This window comes from Hemiscyllium ocellatum, chromosome 29 (genome assembly GCF_020745735.1).
Source record: "Hemiscyllium ocellatum isolate sHemOce1 chromosome 29, sHemOce1.pat.X.cur, whole genome shotgun sequence".
Taxonomy (NCBI): Eukaryota; Metazoa; Chordata; class Chondrichthyes; order Orectolobiformes; family Hemiscylliidae; genus Hemiscyllium; species Hemiscyllium ocellatum.
The window spans coordinates 22,651,695-22,666,588 of record NC_083429.1 but is presented as its reverse complement, the minus strand read 5'-3'; the positions used below and the strand labels follow the sequence as shown (position 1 = coordinate 22,666,588).

At 45.1% G+C, this 14,894-nt stretch overlaps 1 protein-coding gene across 2 annotated transcripts in view; it reads left to right on the top strand.

Annotated features, from left to right (window-relative positions):
* LOC132829618 (uncharacterized) overlaps positions 1–14,894 on the top strand; it is a 37,421-nt gene that overhangs the window by 7,456 nt on the left and 15,071 nt on the right. For both annotated transcript variants that reach the window (XM_060846918.1, XM_060846917.1), the window contains exons 4-5: positions 8,227–8,483; positions 13,977–14,139. In XM_060846918.1, the coding sequence (XP_060702901.1) occupies positions 8,227–8,483; positions 13,977–14,139 (420 nt within the window). The remainder of the gene's footprint in view (positions 1–8,226; positions 8,484–13,976; positions 14,140–14,894) is intronic.

Here is a 14,894-nt window from a genome sequence, read left to right as displayed (position 1 = left end):
AATGGCTGCTCTGCAACTCAGACAGGGATACAACACACACACTCTCATTCTGACAATGATATAATACCCACACTCTCACTCAGACAGTGATATAATACCCACACTCTCACTCAGACAGTGATATAACACACATGCACTCACTCAGTGATATAACACCCACACTCTCACTCAGACAATGGTATAACACCCATACTCTCACTCAGACAGTGATATAACACCCATAATCAGTCAGACAGTGATATAAAACCCATTCTCTCACTCAGACCGTGATATAAACCCGTACTCTCCCTTAGACAGAGATATAACACCTGTACTCTCACTCAGACAGTGATATAACACACACGCACTCTCTCAGTGATATAATACCTATACTCTCACTCAGACCGTTATATAACACCCGTACTCTCACTCAGACAGTGATATAAAACTCATACTCTCAGACAGTGATGTAACACACACACTCACTCAGTGATATAACACTCATACTCACACTCAGACAGTGATATAACACCTGTACACTCACTCAGACAGTGATATAACACCCACACTCTGACTCAGACAGAGAGAAAACACACACATGCACACTCAGTGATATATTATCCATACTCTCACTCAGGCAGTGATATAACACACACGCTCTCACTTAGACAGTGATATAACACACACGCACCCTCTCAGTGATATAACACCCGTATTCTCCCTTAGACGGAGATATAACATCCGTACTCTCACTCAGACAGTGATATAACACACATGCACTCTCACACTCAGTGATATAACATCACTCACAAAGTGACATAACATGCATAATCTCAGTCAGACAGTGATATGACACCCATACTCTCACTCAGACAATTAAATTCGACGTTTCGGGCATAAGCCCTTCATCAGGAATGAATGATGAAGGGCTTATGCCCGAAACGTCGAATTTCCTGTTCCTTGGATGCTGCCTGACCTGCTGCGCTTTAACCAGCAACACATTTTCAGCTCTGATCTCCAGCATCTGCAGACCTCACTTTTTCCTCAGTGATATATAACACCCATACTCTCAGTCAGACAATGATATGACACTCGTACACTCACTCAGACAATGATATAACACCCAAACTCTCACTCAGACAGTGATATATAACACCCATACTCTCAGTCAGACAGTGATATAACTCACACACTCACTCAGTGATATAACACCCATATTCTCACTCAGACAGTGATATAACAACCGTACTCTCACTCAGATAGTGATATAATACCGATACTCTCAGTCAGACAGTGATATAACATGCATAATCTCAGTCAGACAGTGATATAACACCCATACTCTCACTCAGACAGTAATATAACTCACACGCACTCACTCACTCAGTGATATAAAACCCATACTCTCACTCAGACAGTGATATGACACCTGTATTCTCATGCAGACAGTTATATAATACCTGTACTCTCACTCAGACAGTGATATAACACACACACATTCACTCAGAGATATAATACCCATACTTTCACTCAGACAGTGACATAACACCTGTACTCTCACTCAGACAGTGATATAACACCCATACTCTCACTCAGACAGTGATATAACACACATGCACTCACTCAGTGATATAATACCCATACTCTGACTCAGACAGTAATATAACACCTGTACTCTCACGCAGTTATCTAACACTCATACTCTGAGTCAGACAGTGATATAATACACAGGCATTCACTCAGTGATATAACACCCGTACTCTCAATCAGACAGTTATATAACACACACACTCTGACTCAGGCAGTGAAATAACACCTATACTCTCACTCAGACAGTAATATAACACACACGCACTCACTCAGTGATTTAATACCCATACCTTCACTCAGACAGTGATATAACACCTGTACTGTCACTCAGAGAGTTATATAACACCCGTACTCTCAGTCAGACAGTGATATAACACACACACACTCACTCAGTGATATAACACCCATATTCTCACTCAGACAGAGATATAACACCTGTACACTCATTCTGACAATGATATAACACCCGTGCTCTCACTCATACAGCGATATGACACACGAGCTCTCACTCAGACAGTGATATAACACCCTGACTCTAACTCAGACAGTGATATAACACACACGCTCACACACACACTCACTCAGTGATATAACACCCGTACTCTCTCTCAGACAGTGATATAACACCCATGCTCTCAGTCAGACAGTCATATAACACACACGCACTCACTCAGTGATATAACACCCATGCTCTCACTCAGACAGTGATATAACGTGCACAATCTCAGTCAGACAGTGATATAACACTCGTACACTCATTCAGGTAGTGATATAACACCCCTACTCTCACTCAGACAGTGATAAGACAGTCGTACTCTCACTCAGACAGTGATATAATACCCGTACTCTCACTCAGACAGTGATATAATACCCGTACTCTCACTCAGACAGTCATATAACACACACGCACTCACTCAGTGATATAATACCCATACTGTCACTCAGAGAGTGATATAACACACACGCTCTGACTCAGACAGTGATCAAGGTTTGTGCGAAGATTTGTAGCTCGGGTGCTCGTTGTTGTGGTTCTGTTCGCCGAGCTGGAAGTTTTTGTTGCAAACGTTTCGTCCCCTGGCTAGGAGACATCATCAGGGCTCTGGAGCCTCCTGCGAAGCGCTTCTTTGATGTTTCTTCTGGTATTTATAGTGGTCTGTCCTTGCCGCTTCCGGGTGTCAGTTTCAGCTGTCTGCTGTAGTGGTTGGTATATTGGGTCCAGGTCGATGTGTTTGTTGATGGAGTTTGTGGATGAATGCCATGCCTCTAGGAATTCCCTGGCTGTTCTCTGTCTGGCTTGCCCTATGATAGTAGTGTTTTCCCAGTCGAATTCATGTTGCTTGTTGTCTGAGTGTGTGGCTACTAGGGATAGCTGGTCGTGTCGTTTCGTGGCTAGTTGATGTTCATGTATGCGGATTGTTAGCTGTCTTCCTGTTTGTCCTATATAGTGTTTTGTGCAGTCCTTGCATGGTATTTTATAAACTACATTAGTTTTGCTCATGTTGGGTATTGGCTCCTTTGTTCTAGTAAGTTGTTGTCTGAGCGTGGCTGTTGGTTTGTGTGCCGTTATGAGTCCTAAGGGTCGCAGTAGTCTGGCTGTCAGTTCTGAAACGTTCCTGATGTATGGTAGTGTGGCTAGTCCTTTTGGTTGTGGCATGTCCTCGTTCCGTGGTCTATCTCTTAGGCATCTGTTGATAAAGTTGCGCGGGTATCCGTTTTTGGCGAATACCTTGTATAGGTGTTCCTCTTCCTCTTTTCGCAGTTCTGGTGTACTGCAGTGTGTTGTAGCTCTTTTGAATAGTGTCCTGATGCAGCTTCGTTTGTGTGTGTTGGGGTGGTTACTTTCATAGTTTAGGACTTGGTCTGTGTGTGTTGTTTTCCTGTGTACCCTTGTGGTGAATTCTCCGGTCGGTGTTCTCTGTACTATCACGTCTAGGAATGGGAGTTGGCTATCTTTTTCTTCTTCTCTCGTGAATCGGATTCCTGTGAGTGTGGCGTTGATGATCCGGTGTGTTTTTTCTATTTCCTGTTTTTGATGATTACAAACGTGTCATCAACATATCTGACCCAGAGTTTGTGTTGAATTTGTGGTAGGGCTGTTTGTTCTAACCTTTGCATAACTGCCTCTGCTATGAGTCCCGAGATTGGTGATCCCATGGGTGTTCCGTTGATTTGTTCGTATATCTGATTGTTGAATGTAAAGTGTGTAGTGAGGCACAAGTCCAGTAGTTTAAGTATGCTGTCTTTGTTGATAGGTTCTGCCTCCTGTTTTCTGTTCTGTATGTCCAGTAGGTTGGCTATTGTTTCTCTGGCTAGGGTTTTGTCAATTGAAGTGAACAGTGCCGTCACGTCGAATGAGATCATGGTTTCTTCTTTGTCTATGTGCGTATTCCTGATGGCGTCCAAGAATTCCTGTGTTGATTGTATGGAGTGTTTGGATCCGCTGACCAGGTGTTTCAGTTTCTGTTGTAGTTCTTTGGCCAGTTTGTATGCTGGTGTCCCTGGTAGTGATACTATGGGTCTGAGTGGGATGTCTGGTTTGTGTACTTTGGGTGGTCCGTAGAATCTGGGGGTGTTTTACTTTCCGGTTTTAAAACGGATACCCGCGCAGCTTTATCAACAGATGCCTAAGAGATAGACCACGGAACGAGGACATGCCACAACCAAAAGGACTAGCCACCACTACCATATATCAGGAGTGTTTCAGAACTGACAGCCAGACTACTGCGACCCTTAGGACTCATAACGGCACACAAACCAACAGCCACGCTCAGACAACAACTTACTAGAACAAAGGAGCCAATACCCAATATGAGCAATACTAATGTAGTTTACAAAATACCATGCAAGGACTGCACAAAACACTATATAGGACAAACAGGAAGACAGCTAACAATCCACATACATGAACACCAACTAGCCACGAAATGACACGACCAGCTATCCCTAGTAGCCACACACTCAGACAACAAGCAACATGAATTCGACTGGGAAAACACTACTATCATAGGGCAAGCCAGACAGAGAACAGCCAGGGAATTCCTAGAGGCGTGGCATTCATCCACAAACTCCATCAACAAACACATCGACCTGGACCCAATATACCAACCACTACAGCGGACAGCTGAAACTGACACCCGGAAGCGGCAAGGACAGACCACTATAAATACCGGAAGAAACATCAAAGAAGCGCTTCGCAGGAGGCTCCAGAGCCCTGATGATGTCTCCTAGCCGGGGACGAAACGTTTGCAACAAAAACTTCCAGCTCGGCGAACAGAATCAGATAGTGATATAACACACACGCACGCACTCAGTGATATAGTACCCATACTATCACTCACACAGTGATATAACACCTGTACTCTCATGCAGACAGTTACATAACACCCTGACTCTCAGTCAGACAGTGGTATAACACACAAACACTCACTTATTGATATAACACCCATACTCTCACTCAGACAGTTACATAACACACACGCTTTGATTCAGACAGTGATATAACACATATGCACACACTCAGTGATATAACACCCATACTCTCACTCATACAGTGATATAACACACACACTCACTTAGACAGTGATATAACACCCATTCTCTCACTCAAACAGTGATATAACACACAAGCACTCACTCAGTGATATAACACCCATCCTCTCATTCAGACAGTGATATAACACCTGTTCACTCATTCTGACAATGATACAACACCCGTACTCTCACTCATAGAGTGATATAACACACACGCACTCACTCAGACAGTGATATAACACCCGTACCCTTACTCAGACAGTAATATAATCACATGCACTCACTCAGTGATATAACATTCATATTCTCCATCAGACAGTGATATAACACCCGAGCTCTCACTTAGATAGTGATATAACATGCATAATCTCACTCAGACAGTGACATAACACACGTACTTTCACTCAGACAGTGATATAACACCCATATTCTCAGTCAGACAGTGATATAAAACCCATTGTCTCACCCAGGCATTGATATAACACCCTCACTCTCACTCAGACAGTGATATAACACCCTTACTCACACTCAGACAGTGATGTAACACACACGCTCTGACTCAGACAGTGATATAACACACGCGCACTCACTCAGTGATATAACACCCATACTCTCACTCAGACAGTGATATAACACACGCGCACTCACTCAGTGATATAACACCCGTACTCTCACTCAGACAGTGATATAACACACGCGCACTCACTCAGTGATATAACACCCGTACTCTCACTCAGACAGTGATATAACACACGCGCACTCACTCAGTGATATAACACCCGTACTCTCACTCAGACAGTGATATAAAACACGCGCACTCACTCAGTGATATAACACCCGTACTCTCACTCAGACAGTGATATAACACCTGTTCTCTTACTCAGACAGTGATATAACACACATACCTTCATTCAGATACTGATATAATACCTGTACTCTCACTCAGACAGTGACATAACACCTGTACTCTCACGCAGGCAGTTATATAACACCCGTACTCTCAGTCAGATAGTGATATAACACAAACACATTCACTCAGTGATATAACACCCATATTCTCATTCAGACAGTTATATAACAACTGTATTCTCACTCAGACAGTGATATAACACACACGCACGCACTCAGTGATATAACACCCATACTCTCACTCAGACAGTGATATTAACGCCTGTACTCACACGCAGGCTGTTGTATAACACCCGTACTCTCATCAGACAATGATATAACACACATGCACTCACTCAGACAGTGATATAACACCCGTACTCTCACTCAGACAGTGATATAACACACTCACTCTCACTCAGACCGTGGTATAACACCCCTACTCTCACTCAGACATTGAAATAACATGCACACTCTCACTCAGACAGTGACATAACACCCATACTTTCACACAGAGAGTGATATAACACCCATACTCTCAGTCAGACAGTGATATAAAACCCATTCTCTCACTCAGGCCATGATATAACACCCGTACTCTCACTCAGACAGTGACATAACACCCATACTCTCACTCAGACAGTGATATAACACCTGTACTCTCACTTAGACAGTGATACAACATGCATAATCTCAGTCAGACAGCGAAATAACACTCGTACTCTCACTCAGACAATAATATAACACCCATACTTTCAGTCAGATAGTGAAATAACACCTGTACTCTCACGCAGGCAGTGACACAACACCCGTACTCTCACTCATACGGTGATTTAACACACACGCACTCACTCAGACAGTGATATAACACCCGTAATCTCACTCAGACAATGATGAAAATCACGTGCTCTCACTTAATGATATAATACCCATACTCTCACTCAGACAGTGATATAACACCTGTATTCCCATGCAGACAGTTATATAATACCTGTACTCTCAGTCAGACAGTGATATAACACACACATTCACTCAGTGATATAACACCCGTACTCTCACTCAGGCAGTGATGTAACACACACGCACTCACTCAGACAGTGATATAATACCTGTATTCTCATGCAGACAGTTATATAACACCCGTACTCTCACTCAGACAGTTATACAACACCCGTACCCTCAATCAGGCAGTGTTATAACACACATGCTCTGACTGAAATAGTGATATAACACAGACACACTAACTCAGTGATATAATACCCGTACTCTCACTCAGACAGTGATATAACACCCGTACTCTCACTCTAAGTGATTTTAACATCCACACTCTCACTCTAATGAGCCTACACAGCCAAATAAAAACAGAGGGCAGCAATTGAAAAAATCAATATGCAAAGCTTGCAATTTCTGATCAGTGGAACTGAATAGGGATGAATAGATTTTTTTACTTGGGTAACTCAACATATGAAGTTAAGTGAGGTCAATGACATTCTGATAGAGGGTAGAGAAATATAAACTATTTCCACTGATTGGAGATTCTCAAACTATGGGCATAGTCTGAGAATATGGGCTAGATATTTCAGTAGAGATGCTAGGAAGCGCTTTTACATGAAGGATGGTAGATGTTTGGAATTCTTTTATTAATTCATCTGTGGGATGAGGACATCACTGACTCAGCCAGCATGTATTGGGTAGTCTGCAACACAGCGGCAGCACATCGAGGATAGCAGCTTCCTTCCGCGAAAGGACATTAGTGAAGCAGATGGGTTTTCCCTGACAATTGTTGCATGGTCATCATTAGAATCTTAATTCCAGATTGGTATTGAATTCAAAGTCCACCATCTGCCATGGCAGGATTCGAACCTAGGTCCACAGAACTTTCCCTGGATCTCTGATTTAACAGAGCAGTGACAATACCACTCCGCCATTGCCTTCCCTTCTTCTACAAATTGCAGCAGATGTTTGATGAATTGTTGATTTAAAATTAGCCTTGGATGTTTATGTTAAACAGAGGCATTAAGGGATGTGCCCCAATGGCAGGTATCTGGAGTAGGCCCACAGACCCACCGTGATCTCATTGAATGACGGAACAGTCTCGAGTGGCTGAATGGCCTCCACCTGTTCCTATGCTGCTGATCAGCCGTGATCCCAGTGATTTACTTTCTCTACCATGATGCCTGGTTAAGGAATGGTGGAGGATGGAGAAGTCAAACACATACCCATCATCTTTCATTTCAGAAGCAGCACCGGGAGATTTGCCGGCTCTCTACCCTGTTGCAGAGTCTTTGGGGTCAGTCTGCCGGATCTGAGGGACAGTCGGAGACATTCCGAAACTATGAATTATCCCGGGGCACCTTTAGCCATCACTTTTCACCAGAGGGCAGCACAGAGCAGAATAATGCAAAAGTGGACAACATGGTAACAGCCAGAGACAGAGGGAGGATTCAGGTCTTAAGCAGCAAACTCCAGTCACTGAGAATGTACACCAAGGAGAGGTGAGTCTCTCGATTACTGTCTGAGGGTCCCTGGCAATATGGCTGGAAGAACCCGTCACCTATTAAACCCTCAGCCAGAGTTTAATCGTCAACAAAACACGGAAAAACACATTGACTGTCCATTCTTCTGATTGCTATTTGTGGGATCTTGCTGTGTACAGATTGGCTGTGCTCCCAACACAACGGTGACTAGACTTCATTTTAACGGCTGTAAAGTACTTTGTGAAAGACGATATACAAATGCAAGTTTCCCTTTACTTTTCACTAAATGACCCACTTCACCCCGTCATGAAATGGACCCAGTTTGTAAATTGAAGGACATGGGATTCATGGGTGAGGGTGTGAGGTCTGTCCAGTGTCTTCCCTATCTCCTGTCTCTGGGTTTGGTGATTTGGAATTATTTTGTCACTAATTTCCCATAGGCTGTTTGCTTAATCCAGTAACCAGGCTCAATGAGTAAATCCTGCAACATGTCCATCCCAAAGTAACTTCTCTTGTTCCTAGGCCTTTCAAATTTACCTGAAATATCCTTTGACAACAACTTTGTACTTTACTGTAGCAAGCAGCCCAAGGTGCTTTGACCAATTCCTGGGGTGAGGACCCCCAATTTGTTTCAGTCCTTCATGGGGCACCTCCCACATCCATAATCCCTCTGGTATAGGACCGAGAAAATACTGCCCTTCTTTATTTGAACATCCGTGCCTTAGAATCACAGAATCCCTGTGGTGTGGAAGCAGGCCATTCAGCCCATTGTGTTCACACCAACCCTCTGATGAGCAGCCCACCCAGACACACACTCCCAACCCTAGCCCCATAACCCTGCATTTCCCATATCTAACCCACCTAGCCTACACATCCCTGAACACTACGGGCAATTTAGCATGATCAATTCACCTACCCTGCGCATCTTTGGACTGTGGGAGGAAACTGGAGCACCCAGAGGGGACCCACACAGACACTGGGAGAATGTACAAACTCCACACAGACAGTCGCCCGAGGAGGGAATCGAACCCAGGTCCCTGACACTCCGAGGCAGCAGTGCTAACCACTGAGCCATGTTGGGTTGGTTGCAGCAAAGTTAACAATGGATCCAAAAAAACCAAAGAACTGGAAATCGGAACCAAAAACAGAAAATTGCTGGAAAAACTCAGCGGGTGGGGCAGTATCTGTGGGGGGAAAGCAGAGTTAACGTTTTGCGTCCAGTGACTCTTCTTCAGAATTAATTTTTTTCTTTTTTTTATAGCTAGTGAAATGTTGGTACTGTATATATATACTAAAGAAGAGTTGGAGGAGGGAAAAGAATTAAACGACCATGTGGAGATGGAGATTGGAGATAGAGAGAAAGACAGTTGGTCAGACAAAGGACTAGGTAATGATTAATCATGGGAGAATGAGTAGCTGCTAATGGAGACCAATAGTGGGTGACAGTGTGTTGTGTGTGTGGTAGCAGCTCATGTGAAGACAAAGCCTGGTGTGTAGGATTGGGGGTAAGGACATGGGTGAAGGTGTTCAGATCCTGAACTTATTGAAGTTGATATTGAGTCTGTGAGGCTGCAAGGTCCCCAAGCAGTAAATGAGGTCCCATTCTTCCAGCTTGTACTGAGCTGTGCTGGAACACTGCAGCAAGGCCGAGACAAGGATGTTGGCCGGGGACAGGGTGGGGTGTTGAAGTGGCAGGCAGTTGGAAGCACAGGGTCATTTTTGGAAATGAGTTAAGTGCTCTACAAAGTGGTCACCTAGTCTGTGTTTTGTCTCCCCAGTACAGAGGAGTCCACACTGTGGACAGTGAACACCGTAGACTGAATTGAGTGAGGTGCAGGTAAAGTGCAGCGTCACCTGGAAGGTGTGTCTGGGGCCATGGATAGTACGGTGGGGGGGTGATGGCTGGGGAAGGTGTCATGGGGCTGTGGGGAGATGTTGGGAGTGGAGGAGGAGTGGGCCAGGGTGTCCTGGAGGGAATGATCGCTGCAGAAAACTGGCAAGGGAGTGCTGGCATCCAACTGGGTGGTGGTAGAAATGGTAGCTCATGATGCTTTCTATGTGGATGCTGGCTGGATTGTAGTTGAGGAGGAGGGTGACCCTATCACTGTTATGGGTGAGAAGAGAGGGGTTCTGAAGAATGGTCACTGAATCTGAAACATTATATCAGTTTCTCATTCCACCCTGACCTTAAATTCACAAGGACCATCTCTGACACCTAGACCTCTCCATCTCCATCAACGACGACCGACTCAACAACGACATTTTTACAAACCCACCGACTCCCGCATCTACCTGGATTTCACCTCCTCCCACCCTACCCAATTCACTCTTTTGAAAACAAAATGCAAAAAATTGCTCCAGAGTTTATTTGCATCAATAATTAAACTTATTCCCAATTCCTCCGCCTCCGCCGTATCTGCTCCCAGGAGGACCAGTTTCACCACAGTACACACCAGATGGCCTCCTTCTTTACAGACCATAATTTCCCCTCCCATGTGGTTGAAGATGCCCTCCAATGCATCTCAACTCCACATCCCGCACCTCTGCCCTCAGACCCTACCTCTCCAACCGTAACAAGGACAGAACGCCCCTAATCCTCACCTTACACCCTACCTCCACATAAACCGCATCATCTGCCAACATTTCAGCCACCTCCAAGCTGACCCCACCACCAGGGATATATTTCCCTCCCCACCCCTTTCCGCCTTCCGCAAATACTGTTCCCTCCGTGACTCCGTGGTCAGGTCCACGCCCACCCCCAACAACCCACCCTCCCCTCCTGGCATCCTCCCCTGCCACCGCAGGAAGTGCGAAACATGTGCCCACACCTCCTCCCTCGCCTCCATCCGAGGCCCCAAAGGAGCCTTCCACATCCCTCTTACACCAATGTCATTTATTGTATCCATTGCTCCCGATGCGGTCTCCTCTACATTGGGAAGACTGGACGCCTCCTCACACAGCACTTCAGAAACATCTCCGGGACACCCGCACCAATCAACCCCACCACCCCGTGGCCCAACATTTGAACTCCCCCTCCCACTCTGCAGAGGACATGCAGTTCCTGGGCCTCCTCCATCACCACTGCCTCACCACCCGACGCCTGGAGGAAGAACGCCTCATCTTCCGCCTCGGAACACTTCAACCCCTGGGCATCAATATGGACTTCAACAGTTTCCTCATTTCCACTCCCCCCACCTTACCCCAGCTCAGCACTGTCTTCATGACCTGTCCCACCAGTCAATCTCCCTTCCCACCTATCCGTTCCACACTCCTCTTTGAACTATCACCTTTTCCCCTTCCTCCATCCACCTATTGCACTCTCAGCTGTCTTCTCCTGAGCCTCACCCCCTCCCATTTATCTCACCACCCCTGAGACTTCCAGCCTCATTCCCGATGAAGAGCTCCTGTCCGAAACGTCGATTTTCCTGCTCCTCGGATGCTGCCTGACCTGCTGTGCATTTCCAGCACCACTCTAATCAGGACACTAGTTTCTGAGAGGCAGAGTATGGTGCCAGCAAGACTCGAGGGTTACCTGTAAGGCAGGAGAAAACATAGTCCCTGGAGCATGGCGTTCTGTAGCAAGACGTTTTTCTCATGAACTAGCACAGAACCTTCTAGAAAATCTTGTTGAATATGTGTACTGTCTGCTGTTGAATGCAACAATGATAATGGTTCCCACAGCGTTTATTCCTGAAAGGGAGACTGGGATTTTTAGCAGCCAGTGTGAACTGATGCAAATAATCTCTGGAGCAGTTTGTTTGCATTTTCTTTCCAAAAAGGTGAAAGGTAACTGACTGCTTCAGGTCTGTTCACCTGTAACTGAGTGCTTTAACCCCGTCTGCTCTTAACTACAGTCTTGTTGGCTCAATTCCCATGTAACTCCCCACCCCCCCAAGCCATAATTCAAAGTGTCTTATTCTGTGACTTAGCTCAATATGCACACCCTTTCCCTATGTTGCTGAGAACCCTTGACTAACAAAAATCTATCAATCTCAAATTTAAAATTAACAACTGGTTGAACATGTCATGACCACAGGGTGTGTCAACCTTTTAACTTCCAATGTGTCCTGTTTAGAAGACACTAACACAGCCGACATGACTGTGGATATAAATCCAGTGGCCATTTGGAGCTGAACTCTAGAAGGTCACGCCTGCAGGTGTCAAAAGGAAGCTTTAAAGGGAGAGGTACAACCTGAACTGTAATCCCCTCTGAGGATCTCAGCCTGTGAAATGATGATAGGAAAAACTGATAATTTGGCGAGGCGACATATTCGTGTTTCCCTCTTTCAAGAATACACAGGTAGAGGAGTTGATAGTGTGGATGCACCCTGGTCTGTATGTGTTATTGGCCTGATGTCTTAGTGACCTAGTGAGCTTTGAAAACAGCAATGAAAACAGCCCTGCATTGCAGGTAAAGAAAGGGTAGATGCTCTCTCTCACACTGAATGCAGCTAGCCACTCACTATTAAAAGGAACCAGGGCGAAGGGATTTCAATCAACCTGTAAAACCAAACATCTTGAAATTTCCTGCTTACCTGTCACTGTCAATGCTCCCATCAACTGTAACAGCCACAGCTTTTATTAACTACACTTCACAAATGACTCAGAGATCGATCTTGGTTCTTTCTTAATTATTATCTTTTTTCAGACTCAATTCCATTTATTCAGACTCACGTCCCATTCCTAGTTAAAAATCACACAATACCAGGTTATAGTCCAACAGATTTAATTGGAAGCACTAGCTTTCGGAGCGCCGCTCCTTCATCAGGTGATAGTCAGGTGGTATAGAGCGGCGCTCTGAATGCTAGTGTGCTTCCAAATAAACCTGTTGGACTATAACCTGGTGCTGTGTGATTGTTAACTTTGTACATCCCAGTCCAACACCGGCATCTCCAAATCATTCTCCTTCTCATTATTTATTCTGGAGTTTAGTAATGAATAAACCCACTTTTTTGTTAATTCAAGAAAGCGCGGTTGAATTGGCTCCGTCTTAAAATATAAATTCATTTGGGTCGGGGTAAAGGTATCTGCAAACGAAAGGGTCCATTACAAATGAACTGTGTTGCAACCACTGACGGACGGGTGAATGACGATCCTTCCCTCCTATCGGTGGGGGGGGGGGGGGGGGGTGGGTTGACAATTTGAGAACCACAGTAATTTGGGAAGCCTGACCTGCAGTCATTTGCAGAATTTAGACAACTCCAAATATCTACCTCTGCAAGAAGAATGTTTCCTCAGTTTACTGATGAAAGACCTGGGTCCAGTTTTTAGACTGAGGCCCCTCACCTTAGACACTTCTAACAATCAAAATAATTTCTCTCTCTCCCCACCCCATCTGTCCCACTTCATGTGTTGAACATTGGAGTGAAATGATCCCTCACCTTCTCAATTTCACGGATTACAACCCTGGCTTTTATTCTCTGCCTTTGGTGTCCAGTAATCATTGTAGCGGATTTATGTTGCACTGTCTCTCCAGATCTTTGCAATCTAACTCATTGTTCTGAATTCCAGGCTGCAGTTACTGAACAGCTTTGCAGGTTGTTATGAATCTTATCGATTATCGTATGATGAGCTTCATCACTGGGTGATGCGGACCAGCAGGTTTGAGGAATGGGTTCATTCCCTTGCATGTGACAATGAGTCTCTGATCATCACAAATCTCAATCACCAGAAGGTGAGGATTCTCTTTGTATGAGCAAAACCTGGCAAAGTAATGGACAACTCTGGTTTAATTAAAGGCGTCCCCTTGTTACAGGACTGTCGCACGTAAAGCGCAGTAATGTACCAAGAACATCCCATCAACCAGGAAACTACTAACGTGTGGAATTAGTGAAACAATCACTGTCGTTTTTGGCTATTTCCACATTCGTATTATCATGGTCTCTAGGTGGTCTCTGTACCAGGCCAGATAGACACATACAGCTGCTCAGTAGCAGCAGAGGTTTCTATCTGCAAGGTGCCTTCAACAACTCACCCAGTCTCCTCAAACAACACCTTCCAAACCCATGACTTCCTCTATCTTGAAGGATAAGGGCAGCAGATACATCGGGACACCACCACCTGTCACTCACCGTCCTGACGATATCGCCTATCACTGAACCAACATCCTGGTATTCCCTCTCTAATGGCATTGTGGTCAACCCCCAGCAGGTGGACTGCAGTGGTTCAAGAAGGTAGCTTACCACGGCCTTCTCAAGGGGCAACTAGGGATGGGCAAAAGAAAAATTCCTGGCCAGCCAGCGATGCCCACGTACCTAGGACAGAAAGAAACAAAATGACCTCAGTCTTGTGCTAGGTAGATAGATTCATATTGGTCCCAGTTGTGTACCAGGCCAGGTGTACGGGTCCCAGTTGTGTACCAGACCAGGTGTACTGGTCACAATTGTGTACCAGACCAGGTGTACTGGTCACAATTGTGTACCACACCAG